This window comes from Poromitra crassiceps (genome assembly GCF_964638095.1).
Source record: "Poromitra crassiceps genome assembly, chromosome: 1".
Taxonomy (NCBI): Eukaryota; Metazoa; Chordata; class Actinopteri; order Beryciformes; family Melamphaidae; genus Poromitra; species Poromitra crassiceps.
Window position 1 is genome coordinate 42194449 of NC_139623.1, and position 26075 is coordinate 42220523.

The 26075-nt window shown below is 47.2% G+C and overlaps 1 protein-coding gene across 2 annotated transcripts in view; it reads right to left on the bottom strand.

Annotated features, from left to right (window-relative positions):
• med13a (mediator complex subunit 13a) overlaps positions 1 to 26075 on the bottom strand; it is a 260218-nt gene that overhangs the window by 113613 nt on the left and 120530 nt on the right. For both annotated transcript variants that reach the window (XM_083638644.1, XM_083638643.1), the window contains exon 4: positions 12607 to 12752. In XM_083638644.1, coding sequence (XP_083494770.1) covers positions 12607 to 12752 — 146 coding nt within the window. The remainder of the gene's footprint in view (positions 1 to 12606; positions 12753 to 26075) is intronic.

Sequence of the window (26075 nt, forward strand, 5' to 3'; positions counted from 1 at the left end):
TAACTGTCAAACGTAAGCTGTCATTTTGGATGAACGAGGGTAAATGTTATTGGCATGTGATGTGTTTGGGCTAATATGAGTGGCTGGCCTGGCTGGAGGGCGGCCCTATCCCGGCGAGCCGGAAGCCACTTCACTGGCAGGCTTAGCTGTGTGAGGGCTGAGGCACAGGAAGCTCCAAGCGAGTGTTTGATTGGACCGTTCTGGGGACTTGAGTTGGCGTTGGCCAATCCTGACGCTTGAATGCTGCCAATCCCACTCGGTGGCTCGATGAATCCCACTGGACTTGGGGGCAGAACAAGCCTGCACCGCTCCCCAGTGCACACCACAAAATAATGTATTTTACCGGACAAATCGGAAACCTACCGGTCACGTTTAACAGTCTACTGTATGTACAAACACAATATCATGTAAATACAGCTCTGTGGAGAGCGTAGTCGCTGACCGGCTCAGTGCGCGAGCCCCCAGGGCAGAGGACCAGGAGCCTGCCTCCGGGAAGACTGCTGTTTCCAAGCCTAGGCAGAGTGCTGGCTGCTGGCTTTAAGTGTCCGACCAGCCGCGGTAAATAACAGTATCCCTGGAATGCGAGTTAACGAGCCAGTTACATGTCCTTTGCATTCTACATTAAATGAAGACATTACTGTGAAGTGTTCATTTTATTTTTGTATACTATATACTTATTGGCCAAGTATATTAACATTTATGGGCTAAAAAAAAGGTCTGCCCAGGTTACAGGCACTAGGCAGCCACATTGCCTGCTCAGAATTTTCTCCTAGCTTGAAGATCATTGACAGCTGTCATGTCGTGATATGATTGGTTGAAATGGGGTAGACATTTGATAGTACTAGTGTCCTCTAGAGAGAGAGGACCAAAATGGGAGACTCATTAGCCAATGAACAGCCAGGAATGGGTCTCGCGCTACTTTTGCATGCTAAAATAAAGCTGATAATGTACAATTTGATTCAAGGGGGGAATAACCCTTTCAGAGTACAACACAAACTGTCTATTTTGCTGCAACTCGACAGTGCTGCTTAATCCAGGACCTTACTTCCTGGAACTCTTGAGAGTAAAAAACTGGTTCATTGGAGTGAATGGAGATGTCGGGACTTTTCTGTCTACATGGCTCTGAATTGCGATGTGAAAAAATTTGGAAAAACTTTTTTGATTTTTGTGATTTTTTTTGGCATACATTGCTAAATACAGTAGGTGCCAGGGATGTGATCTATATAGAAACAAATTATCTTTTCATTTCAGCTTGACTTTAAGGTGGACAAACTGGGGCAGTGGTGACCAAAGGTTAGAGAAGCAAGTTTGTGCCCGGAAGGTCGTCCGTTCGATCCCCGGGACCGGGAGGATAAATCTGGCTGGGGAAAGTGAAAAGCAGCGCTTGTCCCTCCCTCATTACCACCACTGAGGTGCCCTTGAGCAAGGCCCTTAACCCCAATCGCTCCAGTGGAGCTGCTCAGTGGCCTGCAGATCACTGTGGTTGTACTGGTCAACTTCCAGGTGTGAATGTGTGTGTGTGAGTGTGAGTAGGGCCCACTTGAAAAAGAGATGGAAATCTCAATGTGATCACCCTGGAGAAATAAGCTAAGAGAAAATGGGGGGAAAAGACCCTGAGAGAGCAGGATTAAATGTTGGACTGAGATATTGCAGATCAAAACTATGGACTGCCGATAATGACACCCAGCGGCTCGGACCGGGCTGGCCCACTCGACAACGAGGATCAACCTAGAGACCGGTACAACTACAAGCCGGAGCCGAGTCAGGGTAGGGCCCATGCCTTCTCTGCTGAGTCAAGATAGGGCCCATGCCTTCTCTGCTGAGTCAGGGTAGGGCCCATGCCTTCTCAGCCACAGCCATAGTGATCCTAATCATGGGCCCAAATGCTCGTTCACTTCTTATGTTGTGGTATCTGGTGTGATGTGTTGAATGGTGGACCCTGGGCCTAGACAAAAACCAGTGAGCCAAAATAGTGCCAGACCAGATCAGCACATCAAAGCCGGGGACAGGGACAAGAGGAATAAGCCTCATTAAGCTGAATCCAGAAAACAAGTTGCGATCAGGGGTTTATGTTTATCAAAAGCACAAGTCTTTAACTAGAAGTGCTATTATGACCTCCCTCCTGCAGAGGGAGAAAGAGGGATGCAGAGGGACAGTAAAAGGTAGAGCCATATGAAATTTGTTTTATTCTTTCCAAATTCAATTTTATTTTTTTCGTAATTCAATTTTTTCCATTTTAATTTTAATTCAGGGGTTAGGGTTGATTTTTTTTTTTTTTAATGCTCAGACACCCTGAAAACCAAGTTGTGAGGTGACGTAAGGGTCCCACGCAAGACCCACCCCCATCTCAAAACACCGCAATCGAAATGGAATTATTTCTCTAGGCCTATTTTACAATTATGAAATCATTTAGGTTACTACAATAATTGGGTCTACTTTTGATTTTGATAAGTACGCCTACTTTTGATCAATTTAAGCCAAATTATGGGAAATTCTGCAATATTCCATGTTTTACAGTTGATTCCATTTTTATTACCAAATTCCATGATTCCATCTGTTTTTTCTGTTTTGCGGAAATCATTCTGGCCCTAGTAAAAGGGTTGGCTATGCAGGAGTTACTGTGTTGAATGGAGTAGTAAGTCATCACTGTTATTAGGCTGCAGCAGGTGACAGCAGAGGAGTGTAGTTACTGTACATGTTACCATAGATGAGAAGATAAGAGGTGAGCATTTGCTCCTAAACTCAAAAGTAGGAGCAACAGAAAGACATTTAGGATCATGATCTGTAAACGTATTGGCTAGCCCAACTAAAATCTCCAGTCTCACACATCTTGCCTTTTCAGGTTTCTAGGCAGCACGCATTTCTTTTCAGATGTGTTTGCTGCTGAAATGCTGCCACTATGAAAGCCTGGTGTTGGTGGCATTTTGTTGTCTAGCGACTGGGTGCTTTCATGTGACAATCACTCCTCAAGTGGTGTGCTAGAGTGAGGAGGCAGCCAAGTAGGCGAAAGAAGGATGGAGCACAGCTGGGCAATGTCTGGAAATGGTCTGTAATGATATTTGTACCTCATATTCGATACGGATACTGAGATGATACATTTTCGCAGAATTTATAGAGAATAACAAATGTATTTGCATAGTGGTTACCATCTCTTTGTGTTAATGACAACTAGGGCTTCACTGACAGGATTGTGGGCCAAAATACTTGACTGGTACTCTAAGGCCTACAAAATAACCCTTCAGCCGGAGGCAGAACTCGCCATCTTTGGCTGCTCGGACCTCCCTCTGAACTTCCCTACAGCTGTGCAACAGTCTCTGACACTGGGGATAATTCTTGTCTGCATTTAATAACATCCAGCCTTATCTCCTTGCAGAGAAACTTATTTCTCATTTTAATTTGAACCCGAATCTTGTTGGCTGGATAGTAGATTTTCTGACAGATCGGTCACAATGTGTGAGAGTCAATGGTGCGTTATCTTCTAAGTTATTCTCCTCTATGGGTTCCCCACACAGGGCTGTGTTCTTTCCTCACTGTTCTTCATTCTTTACACAAACTTCTGCAGGAGCATCTATGAGAACAGGCACATCCTGAAGTTTGCTGACGACTCCGTCATAGTGAGTCTTTTGAACGACAGTGAAACTGAGCACGGCGCTGTGGTTGACGATTTCATAACTTGATGCAATGACTTCTTCCTGTCAATCAATGTGTCAAAGACCAAAGACATGGTAATTGATTTTCGGAAATCTCGACCTAGCAGCACTCCTTATACCATCATCTAGGATAAGGAAGTCGAGATTGTCCCACAATATAAATACCTGGGAACTGTCATTGACAATAAGCTGAGCTTTGAATCAAACACTGATGCTGTATGCAAAAAGGTCCAGCAGCGCCTCTTCTTTTTAAGAAAACTGAGTTCATTTAAAGTTTGCAATGTTCTAATGACTTTGTTTGATCAGTGCTTTATTGAGTCTGTTCTTTCTTATTGCTGTGTGGCTTGGTTTGGTTTCCTCTCCCTGTCCAATAAGAACAGTCTGGCAAGGCTTAGTGGCAAGTAAAGTGATGGGGTGCAGCAAGCCCAGCTCCAGGATATATACCTTAAGCGGGTAAGGAGCAAGGCTAAGCTTATTCTCGACTGTTCTGAGCACCCACTGTTTCAGGAGTTTGACCTCCTCCCATCTGGCCGCCGTTTTAGGATGCCAAAGACCAGGACGCGGCGTGCCAGGGTCTCCTTTATTCCTGTTGCTATAGACAGGCTTAATCTCCTGGGCTAGGCTTGTCTGCACACCCCATACTACTTCTTATGCATTTGCACTTCAATGCCTTGTTTTTATTATGTTTTTGATCATCAATATTTTTTCGGTATTATGCACTTTAATGCACTGGTTACATTATTACCATGCACTTTAATGCATCACACTTTATTAACAGTATTTTTATTGGTAGTTCTTTTGAATCTACCTTGATTCTCTGCTCATGCACTTTATTGCATTATCAGTGCATTATTGCACAATGTTGTCAGTGCCTTGTAGGGGCAATGTACTTTTCCTTTTTTTTGCTCAAACCTGTTCACTCCCGTAGCTATTGCAGCTATCATGTTTATTATGATCTGTGATGTCATCTGATGTTGTTTTTCTGTCTACTGTGTTGTTGATGCCTGCTGCAAATCTAATTTCCTTCAGGATATCAATAAAACTGAACTGAACTGAACTAAATTGTTGCCAAAAAACTAATTTGGAAGGAATGGAAGTCCCCCTCTTCACCTCCTTTTCAATTGTGGTTGATGGACATGATCTCTGTTATACAGATGGAGAGGCTCAGGTTCCTGAGAACCAACTCACTTTTTTTAACAATCTGGGACCCGTTTCTTAACCTGACGCTGCCAGATGGACGGTATAGCTCCACATAGTTTCACTAAACCAGTCGATCTGGGAATGAAGTAACCAGACCCGCTGACGGAGGCGGGCACTTTTTCCAAGCTACTTGGCAGGTGATTGGATGACCCATCTGTCTATCACCGCTGGTGCGTGTTAACTTCAACCAATCAGATCGCCATGCCTCTGACGTCACGTTTGCGACCGGAGGAAGGTGCCTGTCTAGCATTGATTGAGTCCTCACCGTCCTCACGGTCGTAAAGTCACCTTCGAAGCATTTAGTTACCGTAGATTATAACGAACTAGTTGTGTGGCTTAGCCTTCCCAAATGTTGAGGGTCGTTTTTTAGAATTTAATACATAGAATTGGGAACGTTACATTCAATTTCATTCAGACTGCCTGTCACTTCCGCGGCGGCAGCCATGTTGACGAGTGAAAAGAACTACAAAGAACATGTACCCACTACTTGCCCAGACGAGCCTGAGCCCGCCTACGGCTGCCGCTGATTCGTCGGGCCGGCATGGCTCGACCAATCATCCTAACTGCCTGCGCATGACAAGATGGATTACGTCGAGAGAATCTCTTTTGATCTCGCGAGGTTATCCATCTTGCAAGCAAGGTTACCCGTTTCTAGCCTACCTCGAGGAGGTTAGGGGCGATGGGTGACTCGCCTGGCTGGTTTCTGATGGACCCCTCGTGCAGGATCCCATGTACATTTCTTTTAAGCACATATGCACCTTATGTGGCTGGTAGCACCACGTTGTAATATTGAATGTTGATGATGTTTGTATGTTTTTTCTTTCTTTTATTTTTCTGTGTCTGAGCCTGTTTGTTTTGTCTTATTTGTGTACTGCTCTATTAAAAAATTGAAAATAAAAAATATAAAAAAAACAAAAGACAACTAGGGCTGTGTATCGAACTACAATATTTTCTTGGCACCGAAACAAAAGCATCGATACTAAGGGGTATCGAAACGCGCCTTTGTCAATCGATACCAATTTTCGATACCAAAACAAAAATGTGTCATTGGGAGAACAGCGTCATTGAGCCTATAAGCGTGCACTATGCTTGCGCGCCACGCTCTAATATTGCTGGTGATTGGCTGTCATGTAGAGAGAGGCATGCGGGAAAAGTTATGCCCACTTTAGACAGAGCGTGTGTTGTTGTAATGAGACGCAGTGTACGGATTGCGGAAACAACAGCGAACAAATCAAAAGTGTGGCTCTATGACTACCTAAAGCTCAGTGGCAACACCGCGAGATGCAATATATGTGACTAGAAGAAGATTGGTGCCAAGACTAGCCACACGACGAATATGATGAAACATTTGACCGTGCATGAGATCAATTTACGAGCAGAAAGTTGCACCGTGTTTGATGTTTGAATGCAAGAAGAGCGAGCCGGACCACCATCGTCTTAAAGCTCCTTCCACATCTGAGGACGGCGATTGATACGACTGGCCTGGGATTTTAGCAGGTAACCAAACTTAATGTTTAGCAACTCCTACATGGTTGTTTACATGGTTGTAGTTAATGTTAACTCTAGTAATACGGTAGGTGTGGTGATAAACTGGCCCCCATGCTCAGCCATCTCCCTCTCTCTCTCTCTAGCCTGCTGAGGGCACAATGACACGTCATTCGGTGACACGCGGTGGGTTCCATAATAACGCTACAATGACAGAGGGGGTCAATCCATTCACACAGCAGCCAGGAGCAGACAGAGCAGGCTGTCTGTTCACACAGCAGCCAGGAGCAGACAGAGCAGGCTGTCTGTTCACACAGCAGCCAGGAGCAGCAGGCTGTCTGTTCACACAGCAGCCAGGAGCAGGCTATCTGTTCACACAGCAGCCAGGAGCAGGCTATCTGTTCACACAGCAGCCAGGAGCAGGCTGTCTGTTCACACAGCAGCCAGGAGCAGGCTGTCTGTTCACACAGCAGCCAGGAGCAGTAGGCTGTCTGTTCACACAGCAGCCAGGAGCAGTAGGCTGTCTGTTCACACAGCAGCCAGGAGCAGGCTGTCTGTTCACACAGCAGCCAGGAGCAGTAGGCTGTCTGTTCACACAGCAGCCAGGAGCAGTAGGCTGTCTGTTCACACAGTAGCCAGGAGCAGTAGGCTGTCTGTTCACACAGTAGCCAGGAGCAGTAGGCTGTCTGTTCACACAGCAGCCAGGAACAGACAGAGCAGGCTGTCTGTTCACACAGCAGCCAGGAGCAGCAGTTCCCTGAAGAACTGAGTCAAGCCTAGTATGCAGCAGTGAGCATTAAACACTGACTTGCAACTCCCCTTTTGCACTAAAAACTATTTGCACTGATTTATTTGTTTTACATTTCTTTTCTTTGTACTCCAATATTTTTTGCAGGGATGGCAAATAGGTTTAGACAACTTCAAGTTGTGTTAAATACAGTAGGTTTAATTTTTTTATGCTGTAAAACTGCTTTCAAAAAATAAAACTAAAGATTTGTATCGTAATGTCAATGTGTAGTTTAGTTAGTTTTATTTTAGTTCAAATTGATTTTTCTCCAATTGGCATCGAACAAAGTATCGTTCAGGAGCCGGTATCGAAGTCAAGGTATCGGTATCAAACATTTTTGAACAATACCCAGCCCTAATGAACACAAGCATAAGGCTTAACGATGGCACTGTAAGTGATTACACAGCGTTATAGCAATAAAGGTCCAATGATGAAATATGATTAGAGCCAGATCTTTAATCACAATACTTGCTATAATTTATAAGCAGTACTGAAGCGTTTTTTTTTAAACTGGTTCCATGCCAATCTGTAATAAAGATAGCTTAACAGAATGTTGTACACACATTATCTTGGCTACAGGCCCCCAGAGAGGCACAACCAGCTTTACTAATAGATTTCATTCAAAATACAACAGTCCCAAGTGCAGGCTGAGTATTCAACATTTCACATTTACAAGATTGGACCAATTTTATTTTGGGCTTGTTCTGAGAGCACATTTCTTCAAGGACTGATTGACTCAATGTTACGCATCATCTCCTCGGGGTAACAGGTTGTGTGCATTGCTTAACAAACTCAATAAAGTCACTTTGAACTCAATTGGGTCTGGGATGCCTGAAGATTAACCTGCCTTCCATATTGCCTATTAGGCGTTCTCCCAGACTCACAGGAAGCAGTAATGTGTGTACAAACACACAATCATGTTTGGAATGTTAGATGACATTAGCCATGTTTGCATGGCTGTCAAGTGAACTTTAGCAATGTCACCAAAAATAAAATGCAAATTAGCTACATTTCTATTTAGCTGGGTTGAAGCGAATACTCTTCCTGAACATAGAAGTAGGGATGGGTATCGTTTCGTATTTTTCCGATACCGGTGCTAAAACAATACATTTAATGCGGTACCAGTGCCTAAATGGTGCCTGAACAGATACTTTTTTTTAATTAATTTTTTATTAACTCATTGAGTGCCAAGGACGTCGATCGACGTCAAAGTAAATAGTGACGTAGAGTGCAAAGGACGTCGATCGACGTCAAATGCGTTTTTTGACGGTGGGACGTGGATCAAAGCCTTCTGCATCTCCTGTACAAATATTGTAGCTATTGGATGTGTATAACCTATTTTACAGACCCATTAGGTGGCGACAGTGCTCTCCAGATTAGAGAAAGGTCCGGAAAACAGCTGGAAAAAGCCCCGTGATGAAAAAGAAACCGCTCATGCTGCAGCCAGAGCCATATAGATTGCTCTGGCTGCAATCTGACGTTGGCTGCGAACAGCAGTCAATCCACGCCCACAACTCAGCCCCTCTGTCTCTGCTGTATAGTTTCTCCACACGATTAGCCGCCAGAAAGGCAGCACCCGACGCCGAAGGGCCAAACCTTTCCCTGCAGTCCGGTTTGGCATTTCCGTGTCGCGCTGGGAACTGCCGCACAAAAACGGAGCGCTCCGAAAATAGACTGGGTGCGTGTTAGGCTGTGTGTTAGTGTGGGGAGGAGTTTGCAGCTGAGGGGGGGAGAGGGGGGTGGGGCACGCAGTGCACCACACAACTAACACCACGTCACTACATCAGAAAATATTAGCTTCAGACTCAGTGAATGTGCTTGAAATGCTGCATTTCACAAAAGGCGGAATAACTCAGCTTCTAATTTGAAATGTGTCTTTTTGCTCAAAACAGCCTATCTTCTCCGGCGCATAACTAAAGAACGGAAAATGGTATCAATAAACTTTTTTTTGCAGATGATAGAAGAGTCTCATCGTTCTTTGTGCGTGTTCGGTGTTTACATAGTAATATCACACAATATTCTGTGGGCCTCGAGAAATCACTGAAAAACGCTCTGAAACTCTGGCACTGGGAGCGTCCGTTCTCCAAAAGTGGCTGGCACTCAATGAGTTAATTAATAAAAAAAATTTAAGATTGCAAGTGGCACACTCCAAACAATAATGGTAGTGAAGATGCGTGCAGCACCGGTTTTTCGGTGCACCGGAGGGTGGATATTTCACTCAGCAGCTTGGGCATGGTACCGACATGAGGCAACTAAATCAATTTCAATCATGAGAGGCCGGTCGGTAAGGGTTTAACAAGAGACTTTATTTAGCAAGTGGCGTGCATGGCAAGTACTTTGGCGTATGACTCCATTGTAAGATGGTGCTCCTCTTTAGGCGAGAGGGCGGCATCTATTTGGGCTATAGAGAATCCCCCCCCGGGATTCTCTAGGAGTCAAGACTCATTGGTGGTGGACTGGGGTGGTGGGTGGGGTGAAATGACGGCTTTAGAGGATGGTTTCAGGGGGAATGAACAGCCGTGATGCCGGCTGCTGCTATGATCCACCAGAGTGGGGGGTGACGTAGAACCCTCGCTATATATACTAGGGAGGACTGATGTCATGCCTGACGTCATGAACTGAGGACAACTGATGTCATGCCTGACGTCACGCTAGAGCTTGACTGACGTCACGGGCTGATCAGGTAATACAGATATGACGACCTCTCTCTCAGCTTGAAATTTGGTATGGAAACCTCACATGTTGCAATTCAGTCTGGTAAGTAGTACCGGTCGTACTACTTGATCCTTGACCTCAGACGCACGTTACCTCAGACGCACGTTACCTCAGACGCACGTCACCTCAGATGCACGTCACCTCAGACGCACCTCAGACGCATGTTACCTCAGACGCACGTTACCTCAGACACACATTACCTCAGACGCACGTTACCTCAGACGCACGTTACCTCAGATGCACGTTACCTCAGACGCTGCACGTTACCTGAGACGCACGTTAACTCAGACGCACGTTACCTCAGACGCACGTTACCTCAGACGCACGTTACCTCAGACACACGTTACCTCAGACACACATTACCTCAGACGCACGTTACCTCAGACGCACGTTACCTCAGACGCACGTTACCTCAGACGCACGTTACCTCAGACGCACGTTACCTCAGACGCTGCACGTTACCTCAGACGCACGTTACCTCAGACGCACGTTACCTCAGACGCTGCACGTTACCTCAGACGCACGTTACCTCAGACGCACGTTACCTCAGACGCTGCACGTTACCTCAGACGCACGTTACCTCAGACGCACGTTACCTCAGACGCTGCACGTTACCTCAGACGCACGTTACCTCAGACGCACGTTACCTCAGACGCACGTTACCTCAGACGCACGTTACCTCAGACACACGTTACCTCAGACGCACGTTACCTCAGACGCACGTTACCTCAGACACACGTTACCTCAGACGCACGTTACCTCAGACGCACGTTACCTCAGACGCACGTTACCTCAGACGCTGCACGTTACCTCAGACGCACGTTACCTCAGACGCACGTTACCTCAGACGCACGTTACCTCAGACGCACGTTACCTCAAACGCACGTTACCTCAGACGCACGTTACCTCAGACGCACGTTACCTCAGACACACATTACCTCAGACGCACGTTACCTCAGACGCACGTTACCTCAGACACACATTACCTCAGACGCACGTTACCTCAGACGCACGTTACCTCAGACGCACGTTACCTCAGACACACATTACCTCAGACGCACGTTACCTCAGACACACGTTACCTCAGACACACATTACCTCAGACGCACGTTACCTCAGACGCACGTTACCTCAGACGCTGCACGTTACCTCAGACGCACGTTACCTCAGACGCACGTTACCTCAGACGCACGTTACCTCAGACGCACGTTACCTCAAACGCACGTTACCTCAGACGCACGTTACCTCAGACGCTGCACGTTACCTGAGACGCACGTTAACTCAGACGCACGTTACCTCAGACGCACGTTACCTCAGACGCACGTTACCTCAAACGCACGTTACCTCAGACGCACGTTACCTCAGACGCACGTTACCTCAGACACACATTACCTCAGACGCACGTTACCTCAGACGCACGTTACCTCAGACGCTGCACGTTACCTCAGACGCACGTTACCTCAGACGCACGTTACCTCAGACGCTGCACGTTACCTCAGACGCACATTACCTCAGACGCACGTTACCTCAGACGCACGTTACCTCAGACGCTGCACGTTACCTGAGACGCACGTTAACTCAGACGCACGTTACCTCAGACGCACGTTACCTCAGACGCACGTTACCTCAAACGCACGTTACCTCAGACGCACGATACCTCAGACGCACGTTACCTCAGACGCTGCACGTTACCTGAGACGCACGTTAACTCAGACGCACGTTACCTCAGACGCACGTTACCTCAGACGCACGTTACCTCAAACGCACGTTACCTCAGACGCTGCACGTTACCTCAGACGCACGTTACCTCAAACGCACGTTACCTCAGACGCTGCACGTTACCTCAGACGCACGTTACCTCAGACGCTGCACGTTACCTCAAACGCACGTTACCTCAGACGCTGCACGTTACCTCAGACGCTGCACGTTACCTCAAACGCACGTTACCTCAGACGCTGCACGTTACCTCAAACGCACGTTACCTCAGACGCTGCACGTTACCTCAGACGCACGTTACCTCAAACGCACGTTACCTCAGACGCTGCACGTTACCTCAGACGCACGTTACCTCAGACGCTGCACGTTACCTCAAACGCACGTTACCTCAGACGCTGCACGTTACCTCAGACGCACGTTACCTCAGACGCTGCACGTTACCTCAGACACACGTTACCTCAGACGCTGCACGTTACCTCAAACGCACGTTACCTCAGACGCTGCACGTTACCTCAGACGCACGTTACCTCAGACGCACGTTACCTCAGACGCTGCACGTTACCTCAGACGCACGTTACCTCAAACGCACGTTACCTCAGACGCTGCACGTTACCTCAGACGCACGTTAACTCAGACGCACGTTACCTCAGACGCACGTTACCTCAGACGCACGTTACCTCAAACGCACGTTACCTCAGACGCACGATACCTCAGACGCACGTTACCTCAGATGCTGCTCACACTCACACACACATTCTGATCTGCTGGTCACTGATCAGCTCCACTGGAGCAGTCGGGGTTAAGGGCCTTGCTCAAGGGCACCTCAGTGCTGGTATTGATGCATCTGAACACAGCGTTGAGGCATCTTCAAAATAACAACCGAGTCCCCCATCGAGGCGGACGACGGCGAGATGTTTGTGGTTGTCTTGTTCTTTAAACTAACCGTGCAAATGTTTTTTTTTTCTTGATGAAGGCCTTGAGAAGTCCTCTCTGTGCGTGGTAAGCAGTTCAGTGACTAAACAGGGCGCTGGCTGAGGCGCCAGCAGGACCCACCTTGGAAGGGGCTGGAGGCTTGCTGAGCCAAGGTGAGATGCTCCTCCGTTAGGTGGTAGACAGGCTGGTGCTGGTTGATCTCCACACTGGTGCACACGTTGCTCTCGCCGTGCAGGAAGAAGGTGAAGGCGCAGGATAGGTGCTCGCTGTTGCAGACAGAGAGAGAGAGAGAGAGAGAGAGAGAGAGAGATGAGTCATATGGGATTATATCACTTTAATGGGCACCTGTGAACAGTTGTACTGCTTTCAATGAATAACTCCTCTGACAGCGGAGGGAGAGAAGTGACTGTTGTAGAAAAGGAGAGCAGATCAGAGAGGAGCCTGGGCTATCTTCCTGTTCATAGAGGGAGAAAAGAAGAGGTGGGTGGGAGATGAAAGATGGGAGGGAGGGAGGGAGGGAGGGAGGGAGAGAGAATGATTACAACAACCTGTGTTCTTTTGTCAAAAGGGCTACAGTGGAATCTCTCCCTTCCTTCATACTGTCTCTACATGACAGAGAGTCTTGATAGGAAAGAAGAAGAGACAGACACGAGTGAGTGAGTGAGTGAAGGAAGATGTCACTATTCTTCTGCGTGACCCGTTGTGATACAGGGACGCCTCACATGTCTATATCAAAGTGTTGAAGGCAGGACAAGCCTGTGTTTTGGTTTGGCTGCAGACTACAATAAAACAGAGCATGCTGCATCCTCCCAGTGTTAACGTTTAAGTATGCATTTAATCCCTCCTTCACTGATACAGCAAAACAAATGTCACGAGGAATATTTGAGAGTTTAGAGAGTCCATTAGCCTCTATGCAAGAGGCCGGGATGCCAGTGACTCACACCGGAGCACTGACAGGTGGTGTGTGTGTGTGTGTGTGTGTGTGTGTGTGTGTGTGTGTGTGTGTGTGTGTGTGTGTGTGTGTGTGTGTGTGTGTGTCTAGTGTTGATTGCGCTGTGTAAAACAAAGGGGCAAGCCCTGACTTACCCTGGCATTCTAGCAAATAAGTTAAACTAGAACAGTACAGTATCTCTCTCTCTCCCTCCCTCCCTCCCTCCCTCCCTCTCTCTCTCTCCCTCTCATACACACACAACAGCTCTTTTGCTTCCAACAATGCCTGGCTGTCAGTGCCAGGCTGATCTCAACTGTCGGTGCCAGGCTGATCTCAACTGTCGGTGCCAGGCTGATCTCAACTGTCGGTGCCAGGCTGATCTCAACTGTCGGTGCCAGGCTGATCTCAACTGTCGGTGCCAGGCTGATCTCAACTGTCGGTGCCAGGCTGATCTCAACTGCCAGGCTGATCTCAACTGTCGGTGCCAGGCTGATCTCAACTGCCAGGCTGATCTCAACTGTCGGTGCCAGACTGATCTCAACTGCCAGGCTGATCTCAACTGTCGGTGCCAGGCTGATCTCAACTGTCGGTGCCAGGCTGATCTCAACTGTCGGTGCCAGGCTGATCTCAACTGCACACAACAAGCCACAAGCTGACGAAGGAAAGGAAAGCCAGGACAAGGCAGATGCAAGGAGAGAGGGATGGAGTCAAACGCAGGCCATTGTCTCTGGCCTTTCATCTCTCTCTGTCTCTCTCTCTCTCTAAGCCTGGACTCATGTAACATACAGATAGAGAGAGAGAGAGAGAGAAAGAGAGAGAGACAGACAGACAGAGCAACTGAAGGATGACCAAATGAAAGTGGACTCAATGAATTTGGAAGTGGATCAAAGAGGGTCCCCTCCTCTGAGGATTTGGCTAAGCAAATATCAGTCTTCTCTGCCCATCTCCCTCGCTCGCTCTCTCTCCTGCACACCTCCTCTACAGAGAGAGAGAGAGAGAGAGCACTTCAATAAGATAATAAGCACCTACGTAGTCAAGAGATGCCCTAAGCCCCTCAGAGCCTGACATTCATCTGCCTACATGTCTTTTTCTCCCTTCTGGAAAACCAGGCGGCGTGAAGAAGCGTTTGAGTTGCTGGTTGGCTATCGGTGTGTGATGTTCACGTTCCTCTAGCAGGCTAATAAAGGAGAGTCAGAGAGAGGGGGGGGGGGATTTGAGCTTCCTTCTTCTAGCAATGCTACCACGATATGTATGGAAACCGCACAAGATATCCCCAGCAGAGTTTTTAGAGAGACAGTGATTTGGCAATGGCATCGGCCCACGTTGGCACTGTTTCCTGTCCTTTCTGACCTCATATCTGTCGAGAGACCGTTTCAAAAGTGTCGCGCAACGAAGCTGAATAAATGAAGCTTTACATCTATGGGGAATATCCGATGACATCCAAGTTTGTGTTGTGTTTTGTTTTAATCTGACGAAGTGCATTCATTCATTCTAACAAATACCTGGTGGTTACGGATTGATTCCAATGACTTTTGGGTCGAGGCTTGGGAAACAAGGCTGCACAATTAAGGACAAAATAATATAGACCCCATATAGATCACATGACATTAGGGGTGGGAATCACCAGATGCCCACGATACGATACTGAAACGATACTTGAGTCACGATACGATAGTATTGCGATACTGCGTTATTTTCGATATTGCGATATATCGATATTGCGATATATTGAATATTGCGATATTTCGATATATTGCGATTTCTTACTTTTTCAACTGCAAATGATGTCCCCAAAGGAAAACTTTGTCAACATCTGGTTTATATAAGAACAATTTTTCAGTCTGTACATCTGACTTCAACCATTTTATTGCAGCAACATTGTCAAGTAGACAGACCAACAACTTTCATAAAGTCATGTCATAGTTGCATGCACCTGACAAACTGAACTGTTTGTTACAGTCTACTTACAGTCCACCTTAACTGGATGTGTGTGTGGACTACTGTACTTATGTAGTTTTTGCAACTTCACTTCACTTACACAAAACATTTTGTGCAGCCCATTCAGTAACTGGGGAATTTGTAAATGACTGTTATGACAAAACTGTTACTGTTAAAACAAAATGAAAATATGCTACCGTTTGTTTACTGCTGGCCTTGGAACTAAAGTTTATAGTAGCCCGGCATGGCCTGCAAAAAAAAAAAAAAAAATTTTTTTTTTTTTGCAATATCGATATTTGGCGTCCAAATATCGATACGATATCGTCAGGCAAAATATCGCGATACTGTGGTGTATCGATTTTTTCCCCCACCCCTACATGACATGTCTTCATGATTTGATTGGACGTTTGCACCGACGTCCTGAACATTTTCAAGCACAGTGGGCATTCTAAGTGCAATATATTTTGTGAATACTTATTCTTATTCTGCTTATTTTGCTTACTATCGCATTTACTACTGTTTATTTTATGCTATGCGTGTTCTGTGAGCGAGCTACTGTAACTTGTCCCAATTTCCCCCCGGGGATCATTAAAGTCTTTCTGATTCTGATTCTGATGTACCAATATTCTATCATAATCAATTTGTTCATATTTTCATATGAAGAAATTGTGCAGCCTGGCTGGGAAAGCCTAGCTCTAAGGTTTTATTTTTTGTTTTTTCTACTGTTGTTTTGTTTCCTTTCTCTCTATGCTATTGCATACTTCATTGTTAGTATTGGTTTTCTGAGGTAGAGACAAAGTATAAGCCCAGATAGGGTTTCATGTCTCTACATGCACATTGTTTTGTTGTTTTAGTTTAGTTTGTTTGTTAATTTTGTTTAATGTGCAAAAAAGTTGGATAAAAGATATGAAATGCCATTGGAGAAAAGCAAGGGGTTATAGAAGTGAGGTGCAATAGCTAATAACAGGCTGCTGAGTGGATGAGAGTCACCTGAGGTGTGAAACAGAAGCCGCTTTCACACCGGCCTTGAAAGCCGGAAAATGCACGGAAAATGGGATCCGCGCCTCTGATGTGAAAGTTGTGAAGGCGGGTTGGTGGGTAATTGTGTTCCGCCTTTCATTCCGCCAGTGGACCTAGTCTCAGCGCCAGGTTACCCTGCAACCCGCCTCCACCTGAAAGCATCGGAGCGGCAAGCCGGAACGGTGCGAATGGTCAGCTCATTCATAAAAAAAATACAGGGGAAACCACCTCATGCAGCAAGAAAGGCATAAGTGAAAGTAAAAAAAGTAGCCTATACAATCATGACTGCAGGGGCACCAGGAGGAATGCTCCATGCCTAGTAAGTAGGTTAGGCTTTATGCTCAAACGATGTTGACATTAGTAGGTAAAATTAACGGATATAATAATAAGCTTCAGAGGACTATAGCTGTCTGTGGCGAGTTGGTCTGAGGATATTCCCTCTGGAAACCAGCTCCAGAACTGCAATCTGTCTAGCTAGCCAGTTGTGCATTCCCTTACAAAAACTACTAACGTCGTTATAGTAGTCATGTGCATCTATAGCCTATACTATTCCCCCGACGAACGTTATGCAGACTGCAGCTGTTTGATATGTGGGCGTCGTCTTTCAGAACGGACGCTAATTAGGCTACTTCATAGGAATAATTTGCTTTACAAAAAACTGGAACCAAAAGATAAGAATTAGCCTTGTACCTAATAGGCTACATGATGGTGCATCTGTGATCCATAAAGTCGATCAGATGAATATTGAAAGCCTTGTTACCATGCTGCATGTGGACAACACTTTTGTGTTTTATCAGTTTGATCCTTAACGACCGCAGCTGCACGTCGTTGGCTGGCGTACATCGGCGATGTTTGGTTGTTGAATTAATTTGTTCATCATACAGTAGCCTAGGCTACACTAACCTATGAAAATATTCATTTGGGCTAGGAGGAGCTGGGTGGAAATGCCTCCGCTCGCCTTTCAATCCGGGAGCGGTGGCTGTCACCTGAAAGCACACCCCAAGACGGGAATGTGGCGGTGCTGCTTGGCTGTGTGTGAAAGCAATTTCTGTGGCGAGGCTGCCGGCTTTGCGGGCCTTCTGAACTGCAATTTTGCGCGATCTGTGTGTGAAAGCGGCTAGAGAGAGAGAGAAGAATAGAGACACAGTGGTGAGCAGCCAGGCTGCTGAGTGGATGAGAGTCATCTGAAGTGTGAAACAGAGAGAGAGAAGATAGAGAGACAGTGGTGAGCAGCCAGGCTGCTGAGTGAGCCGAGCCACATGTTGGCACAGAGAGGGCAAAGAGACCTTTGTTTGGGAGGTGTGTCACAACCGGGGGCTAAATGACTCTGGGTTCCTCTCACTCTGTGTGATTGTTCAGTCCACTTCAGCCAACCACCTGGAGGCTGTGTGTAAGAAACAGGAGGGGGGCTGGAGTGGTAGGCATGTGCTCCGCCTTCTCCTCATTACCCCAGCATGGAGCTGAAGGGAGGAGGCAGGTCTAGACTGTGGCGGGCCTGAAGCCTAATTTATAGTCAGACGTCAAAGCCCTCGCCATAGGGCTATGGCGGCATCGTGACGTGAACAGCATGAGAGCTGTGACTGACCGTGGCGTCGTGACATGAACAGCATGAGAGCTGTGACTGACCGTGGCGTTGTGACATGAACAGCATGAGAGCTGTGACTGGCCGTGGCGTCGTGACATGAACAGCATGAGAGCTGTGACTGACCATGGCATCGTGACGTGAACAGCATGAGAGCTGTGACTGACCGTGGTGTCGTGACATGAACAGCATGAGAGCTGTGACTGGCCGTGGTGTCGTGACATGAACAGCATGAGAGCTGTGACTGACCGTGGCATCGTGACATGAACAGCATGAGAGCTGTGACTGACCGTGGCGTTGTGACATGAACAGCATGAGAGCTGTGACTGACCGTGGCGTCGTGACATGAACAGCATGAGAGCTGTGACTGACCGTGGCGTTGTGACATGAACAGCATGAGAGCTGTGACTGACCGTGGCGTCGTGTCATGAACAGCATGAGAGCTGTGACTGACCATGGCATCGTGACGTGAACAGCATGAGAGCTGTGACTGACCGTGGCATCGTGACGTGAACAGCATGAGAGCTGTGACTGACCGTGGTGTCGTGACATGAACAGCATGAGAGCTGTGACTGACCGTGGCATCGTGACATGAACAGCATGAGAGCTGTGACTGACCGTGGCGTTGTGACATGAACAGCATGAGAGCTGTGACTGACCATGGCATCGTGACGTGAACAGCATGAGAGCTGTGACTGACCGTGGTGTCGTGACATGAACAGCATGAGAGCTGTGACTGGCCGTGGCTTCGTGACATGAACAGCATGAGAGGTGTGACTGACCGTGGTGTCGTGACATGAACAGCATGAGAGCTGTGACTGACCGTGGCATCGTGACATGAACAGCATGAGAGCTGTGACTGACCGTGGCGTCGTGACATGAACAGCATGAGAGCTGTGACTGGCCGTGGCATCGTGACATGAACAGCATGAGAGCTGTGACTGACCGTGGCGTCGTGACATGAACAGCATGAGAGCTGTGACTGACCGTGGCGTCGTGACATGAACAGCATGAGAGCTGTGACTGACCGTGGTGTCGTGACATGAACAGCATGAGAGCTGTGACTGACCGTGGCATCGTGACATGAACAGCATGAGAGCTGTGACTGACCGTGGCGTCGTGACATGAACAGCATGAGAGCTGTGACTGACCGTGGCGTCGTGACATGAACAGCATGAGAGCTGTGACTGACCGTGGCGTCGTGACATGAACAGCATGAGAGCTGTGACTGACCGTGGCGTCGTGACATGAACAGCATGAGAGCTGTGACTGACCGTGGTGTCGTGACATGAACAGCATGAGAGCTGTGACTGACCGTGGCATCGTGACATGAACAGCATGAGAGCTGTGACTGACCGTGGCGTCGTGACATGAACAGCATGAGAGCTGTGACTGGCCGTGGCGTCGTGACATGAACAGCATGAGAGCTGTGACTGACCGTGGCGTCGTGACATGAACAGCATGAGAGCTGTGACTGGCTGTCTCCTTGGGCCTCGGGCTGGCCGGCTCGAGCTTCCGTGTGTTTCCCAGCTGGCAAGCGGAGGGCCATAAATGTTAATTATCTTCACAAATAAGCATGCAAAACTTACAAAACTACGTGAATAGCATTGTTTAATGATAGATGAAAGGACTGTGTAATTGGCTCTTCTGGCAAGAAGAAGAAAAAAAAAACATTTGCACTGGGTTTTCCACTGACACCCTGTATTTAATTTAAAGCAGGACCAACCCCCAAAACACGTTTTTTCAGATTTTAATCGATATATACTGTATGGCTTTTGGGGTGATGTGTAAAGGATTCTGGTCAAAATCTCCACATTTGAGACCAAACTGTTACAATTGTACAAACTATCATTTCAGGCAGCAAGAGTGTTCAAACCTGCTTTTTTATTTGGGGGGGGGGGGTCTCAAATGAATGGCCGATTTGGTACACCGTTACGTCACGGTGGTGTTTGTGCGCGTGGTGTACTTCAATGTGAATCAAATTGTATATTAGCTTTATTTTATGCATTCAAATGTAGCTCGAGCCCTTCCTGGCTGCTGGGACAATGCAAGGCATTGTGGGTAATCGGGTACTGTGGCTAATGTTAGGAATATGGTACATGGCAGTAAGGCGCCACTGAATGACCAAATCGATATCACTTTTAACCATTTCAAGTAACGCTGTTTCCATTCATTCCGGTCTGAACACAGAGTATAGTGAGACAAGAGGAGACGCTCCTTTCCTGGTTTTTCCCATAGGTTTTTTTAATTCAAGCAGCATGGCGTTCTGCCAGAAATCTGGGGGTTTAGTCCTGCTTTAAGTATATAAAGTTACCTTTCTGCTTGATCTTTGTTTCATCAATTGAAGTTTGCCTGCATCTGTAGCCAGCCACATATCCTTTCAGATGACTTGCTCTTTAGCGTTAAGAGCCGCTACAAGTTGTCACTTTGGAGATAATGCTAGTCGCCTACTCTCACTCAATATGACTTATGCTCAGGTGTTAGCAAGAAAGCATCCAAATCAAGAATTTACCTGGGAGGGACCCCATCGATGATTCTGGTGTCAAAAACGGTGTATTCCTTTACGCGCGGGGAGTGAAATGAAGGGAAGAGAGAGGGGAAACAGGCATAGAGAGGGAGGGGAGAACAGGGAGAGAGAGCAACAGAGTGGAGGAGAGGGAGAGAGAGGGAGAGGGGGGAGGAGAGGGAGAGAGAGCGACAGAGTGGAGGAGAGGGAGAGAGAGCGAGAGAGGGGAGGAGAGGGAGAGAGAGTGACAGAGTGGAGGACAGGGAGAGAGAGCGACAGTGGAGGAGAGGGAGAGAGCGACAGAGTGGAGGACAGGGAGAGAGAGCGACAGATTGGAGGACAGGGAGAGAGAGCGACAGAGTGGAGGAGAGAGAGAGCGAGCGAGAGCGGGGAGGAGAGGGAGGGAGAGCGAGAGCGGGGAGGAGAAGAAGAGAGAGAGCGACAGTGGAGGAGAAGGAGAGAGAGCGACAGAGTGGAGGAGAAGGAGAGAGAGCGACAGAGTGGAGGACAGGGAGAGAGAGCGACAGAGTGGAGGACAGGGAGAGAGAGCAACAGAGTGGAGGACAGGGAGAGAGAGCGACAGAGTGGAGGAGAGGGAGAGAGAGCGACAGAGTGGAGGACAGGGAGAGAGAGCGACAGAGTGGAGGAGAGGGAGAGAGAGAGAGCGACATAGTGGAGGAGAGAGAGAGAGAGCGAGAGCGGGGAGGAGAGGGAGGGAGAGCGAGAGCGGGGAGGAGAAGGAGAGCGACAGAGTGGAGGAGAGAGCGAGCGAGAGCGGGGAGGAGAGGGAGGGAGAGCGACAGAGTGGAGGAGAGAGAGAGCGACAGTGGAGGAGAGGGAGAGAGAGAGAGCGAGAGAGGGGAGGAGAGGGAGAGAGAGCGACAGAGTGGAGGACAGGGAGAGAGAGTGACAGAGTGGAGGAGAGGGAGAGAGAGCGAGAGAGGAGAGGAGAGGGAGAGAGCGACAGAGTGGAGGACAGGGAGAGAGTGACAGAGTGGAGGAGAGAGAGCGAGAGAGGAGAGGAGAGGGAGAGAGCGGCAGAGTGGAGGACAGGGAGAGAGAGCGACAGAGTGGGGGAGAGGGAGAGAGAGCGACAGAGTGGAGGACAGGGAGAGAGAGCGACAGAGTGGAGGAGAGGGAGAGAGAGTGACAGAGTGGAGGAGAGGGAGAGAGAGCGAGAGAGGAGAGGAGAGGGAGGGAACGACAGAGTGGAGGACAGGGAGAGAGAGCGAGAGAGGAGAGGAGAGGGAGAGAGCGACAGAGTGGAGGACAGGGAGAGAGTGACAGAGTGGAGGAGAGAGAGGGAGAGAGGAGAGGAGAGGGAGAGAGCGGCAGAGTGGAGGACAGGGAGAGAGAGCGACAGAGTGGGGGAGAGGGAGAGAGAGCGACAGAGTGGAGGACAGGGAGAGAGAGCGACAGAGTGGAGGAGAGGGAGAGAGAGTGACAGAGTGGAGGAGAGGGAGAGAGAGCGACAGAGTGGGGGAGAGGGAGAGAGAGCGAGAGCGGGGAGGAGAGGGAGAGAGAGTGACAGATTGGAGGAGAGGGAGAGAGAGCGACAGAGTGGGGGAGAGGGAGAGAGAGCGAGAGCGGGGAGGAGAAGGAGAGAGAGCGACATAGTGGAGCAGAGCGAGAGAGAGAGGGGGGAGGAGAGGGAGAGAGAGTGACAGAGTGGAGGACAGAGAGAGAGAGAGAGAGGGGGGAGGAGAGGGAGAGAGAGTGACAGAGTGGAGGAGAGGGAGAGAGAGCAACAGAGTGGAGGAGAGGGAGAGAGAGCGACAGAGTGGAGGACAGGGAGAGAGAGTGACAGAGTGGAGGACAGGGAGAGAGAGAGAGGGGGGGGAGGAGAGGGAGAGAGAGCGACAGAGTGGAGGAGAGGGAGACGAGCTGTGCTCTGTTGTTACATTCTGCAGACATCAACAGAACTGCAGTCTACCACTCCGCTCACACACCAAGCAAACCTGACACTACTGTACACATGCACGCACGCGCACACAACGCACACAACACACACGCACACACACACACGCACACACAACACACACGTACACACAACACACACACACACACACACACGTCTGTGTTTGCAGGGCAGCAATGAGCTTAAGGTGGAGGGCTGCCATCTGTGGTTCGGCAGGCAGAAGTACAGCCCCACATACACACACACTGACATGAACACACACATACACACAATATCAAACCAGACTCAATTCACTTTTCTACACATTTAATTGTACAGATTGCTCTCTCAGTGGCAGCTGATTGGTTAAGAAGATTAACAGAAATGCAGCTGGAGGTTGAGTGACGCCGAAAGATTGTTGTGACTGGTCACGTTGTTGGCCAACCAGGGACCAGGCTGTGGCTCTTCCCAAGCATTCACCAACACATCAGTCAGTAATTCTTTACTCAGCATGGGTAACATTCCTTCTGATTGTTTCTAAAAAAATGACTCAGAAACTCTTTCAGGTCGATTGTTTTTGAAGTTGCCGGCATCACAGATACAGCGACAAAATAAAAAATAAGGGGAGAAGGAAAAAAGAAAAAAAAAGGAGAGAAAAACAAATAATAGGACCTTCTTCGGGCCTGCGTTATTCCAAGCGTACCATCGAAGTAGCGCTGGATGATAAAAATGCAATATTATCGCTTAACGTTATCATCTTTCAGTGGAATCATATCATGATGATATGAAGATAGTTTAATATTCAGAAAAATGTCTGCCGTCTAAATTGATGACGACGAGCCAATTTGACTTAAAACTGATGAAATAGGAAGGAATAGGATTTGAAAATGTCCGTTGTGTTTGACATGACATCACACATAACAGCCCAGTTACTACTAGCAAAGATTCCAGTCATGTGGAGAGCTGACAGAACGGGTGGCACATGCCTCAACGGGTGTTTGGTTAGCCCTTAACCGAGTAAACAGAAAAACGTCAACAACAACAACAACCACCTGACATGTTCTCTCGTCACTTTGTCACTCCCTGAGACACACACAATTAATTATCTGTTTGAATTAAAATTGTGCTGTTTTAATAATGAAAAGTAGAGGTCAACCGATATTGCTTTTTCAATGGCCGATGCCGATGCCGATCTTTAGAGAGCAGGGCGGCCGATGGCCGATATATAATGCAGATTATTATTTATTTTTTTCATTCGATAAAATACGATTAAAATAAACTCCTCAAATTTTTTTTCGGAAACGTTAATTCGCTCGATTATTTCTCCCCTTTAATAATACCAATTGGTATTGTATTTTATATCGTTGGAAAGCCTGATTAGTCACCTTTACAACAGGGTACAACTTGTAAGGATTGTGCATTCGTGGAATGAGAAACACACAGCTAAACGTGTGGGTAGCGCCCCCAAAAAATGTGCCAAAATCTCCTGCAATATTCTTCTGTTGGTATTTTTTTTAAAGAAATCTAGTAGCCTAGATTTCCATTATCCATTCATGCACATTGAAAATCGAATATAACATTATACTGTAGGCCTACATCTAATATAAGATGTTATCTTAGCCAGTACAGTAACATGTTTCTGATTATTCTTTTTATTAAATAGAAAAATACATTGGGTTATGCGGTATAGATTTCAGTAGAGGCTGGTAGGCTATAGTGAGAGAGCAGTATGTCAGAGAACTCATTCATGCACTGTTCTATACATTAACAATAATAATACTAATAATGTAACTGTTTAGATTTGCTGTCATTTGATGGGAGAAGTGTGTTTGCAAAAGATGATGGTGAGGTGAGTGAGGAAACAGTTACAGTAGGCTTATGGGTGCATGAGAAGACTCACATTCCTAGCTTTCAAAGCTCAATAGCCTATATATACTCTCACTAACTCTTATACGTTTACTGTCTGTAACGCTATGATTGCAGCCAGGGGGGATGCATGTAGCCTACTACTGTGAAACGCTCAGGTTGATAATGACAACATAACGTAGCCAGTCCAATCGTCCGTCTGCGACGAGTCAATCCAACATTATTTACAGCAGGTTGCATGAGCTCAAAACGTTTTCACGCATTAAATAACAACTGTCCCAAGACATGTTTTCGTATGTTACGTTTGTATGAACGTTTGACAGGCTCGTGTAGACTGTAGGAGGAATGCTACGCTATCTCATTAAACAGTAAACACACACACGGAGCTATTTAGCCTACTATAGGAAGCTGTTCCTTCAGCAAAACACTTGACAAGTAGCGTTAACGCTAGCTTTTGGACTCCCGCTTGTTGAATCTCTAACCCACATTAATGCAACCTGCTTAAACATTGGAATGACTCGTCGCTTGAGACAAGTTGAACTGGCTTGAGTCTGGTTGTTTCAGTTTCTAATGACATGCGTCCCTCCTAGGGATGCAGGGGTTAACCGGTTTGACTATTAACCGCGATTTCAAACGTCACGGTTATATAACCGCAGAGGCTCCGTAACACCGGGTGTTTTGTTGTAAAAATAAGTCCGTCAGTTTAAACTCCCATGCGGCGCAGACAGCGCTGGAACGAGAGGAACCGGCCTCTCGCTTCGTTTCCGCACTGACTATTTTAGCGGGTGCACAAAACACAGCTCTCCCACCAGTCTGCTATGCTCCCAATAGCATAGCCATGGACGTCAGCCAAACATAAACTTTTCAGAGACGTGCGCGATGCGACAGTCGCCTGACACGAACTGTGGTCTCCGTGGCCTCTTAATTTGTTTACTGAACGGCCATCGATGTAACGACGTAACGCTAGTTAGTTATCTAACTAGCGTTAGATAACTCCCTTGCCTCCCTTGCCTACGCTAGCATTACAGCTAACGTAATGGCAGAGCCTGAGAGACCACAAGCAACTCAAAGAGATGATCTCTTCCCCCCCAAAACATGTCTAAAGTAATCGGTATGGCAGCATTTCGGTTACAAAAAGGACACCCAGGGTGTTGTTAAAGATGACGGCTCCCCAATCTGCGAAACCTGCCGAAGTCGCAGTCGCAGCTAAGGGCTCCAACACCTCCAACCTTCTACAACACCTGCATAACGTTAGATGATTAAAAATGAATAATAATCAAACTAATAGGCATGGATGAGGATGACACAGTTGATGATAACACTCAAGTGTATCCACATTCGTTATATTTCTCATAGGAGGTCACTAAAAGTTAATCAACATTTACACTAAAAGATAAGTTAGATCTGTTTTTCCACCAGGTTTTACAAGTTCTCTACTCAGGTGATCCAAAAGAAATGTAGAAAAATAATACACCTGCCTGACTATGTTTTGTTCCAAAGAGATCTACTGTCATAAATATTACAGTCAGACTTTGTTTATTTTATTTATCATTTTGGACAAATATTTGCCTTTATTTACCTTTCAAAAGACAGCAACCTTTAAACAATGCATGGACAATACAATAAAACCTCTGTTCAAAGAATGCTCATGTGATTTTTATACGTCCATAAATAATCGTGAAACCGTGATAATCGTGGTTTTTTCTCAGACTATAATCGTACATCAAAAAAAATAATCGATGCATCCCTAGTCCCTCCACAAATTGCGGGCGCAATCAATGTTAACGTTACAGACAGTAAACTTATAAGAGTGAGTGAGAGTATATGTTGAGCTTTGAAAGCTAGGAGT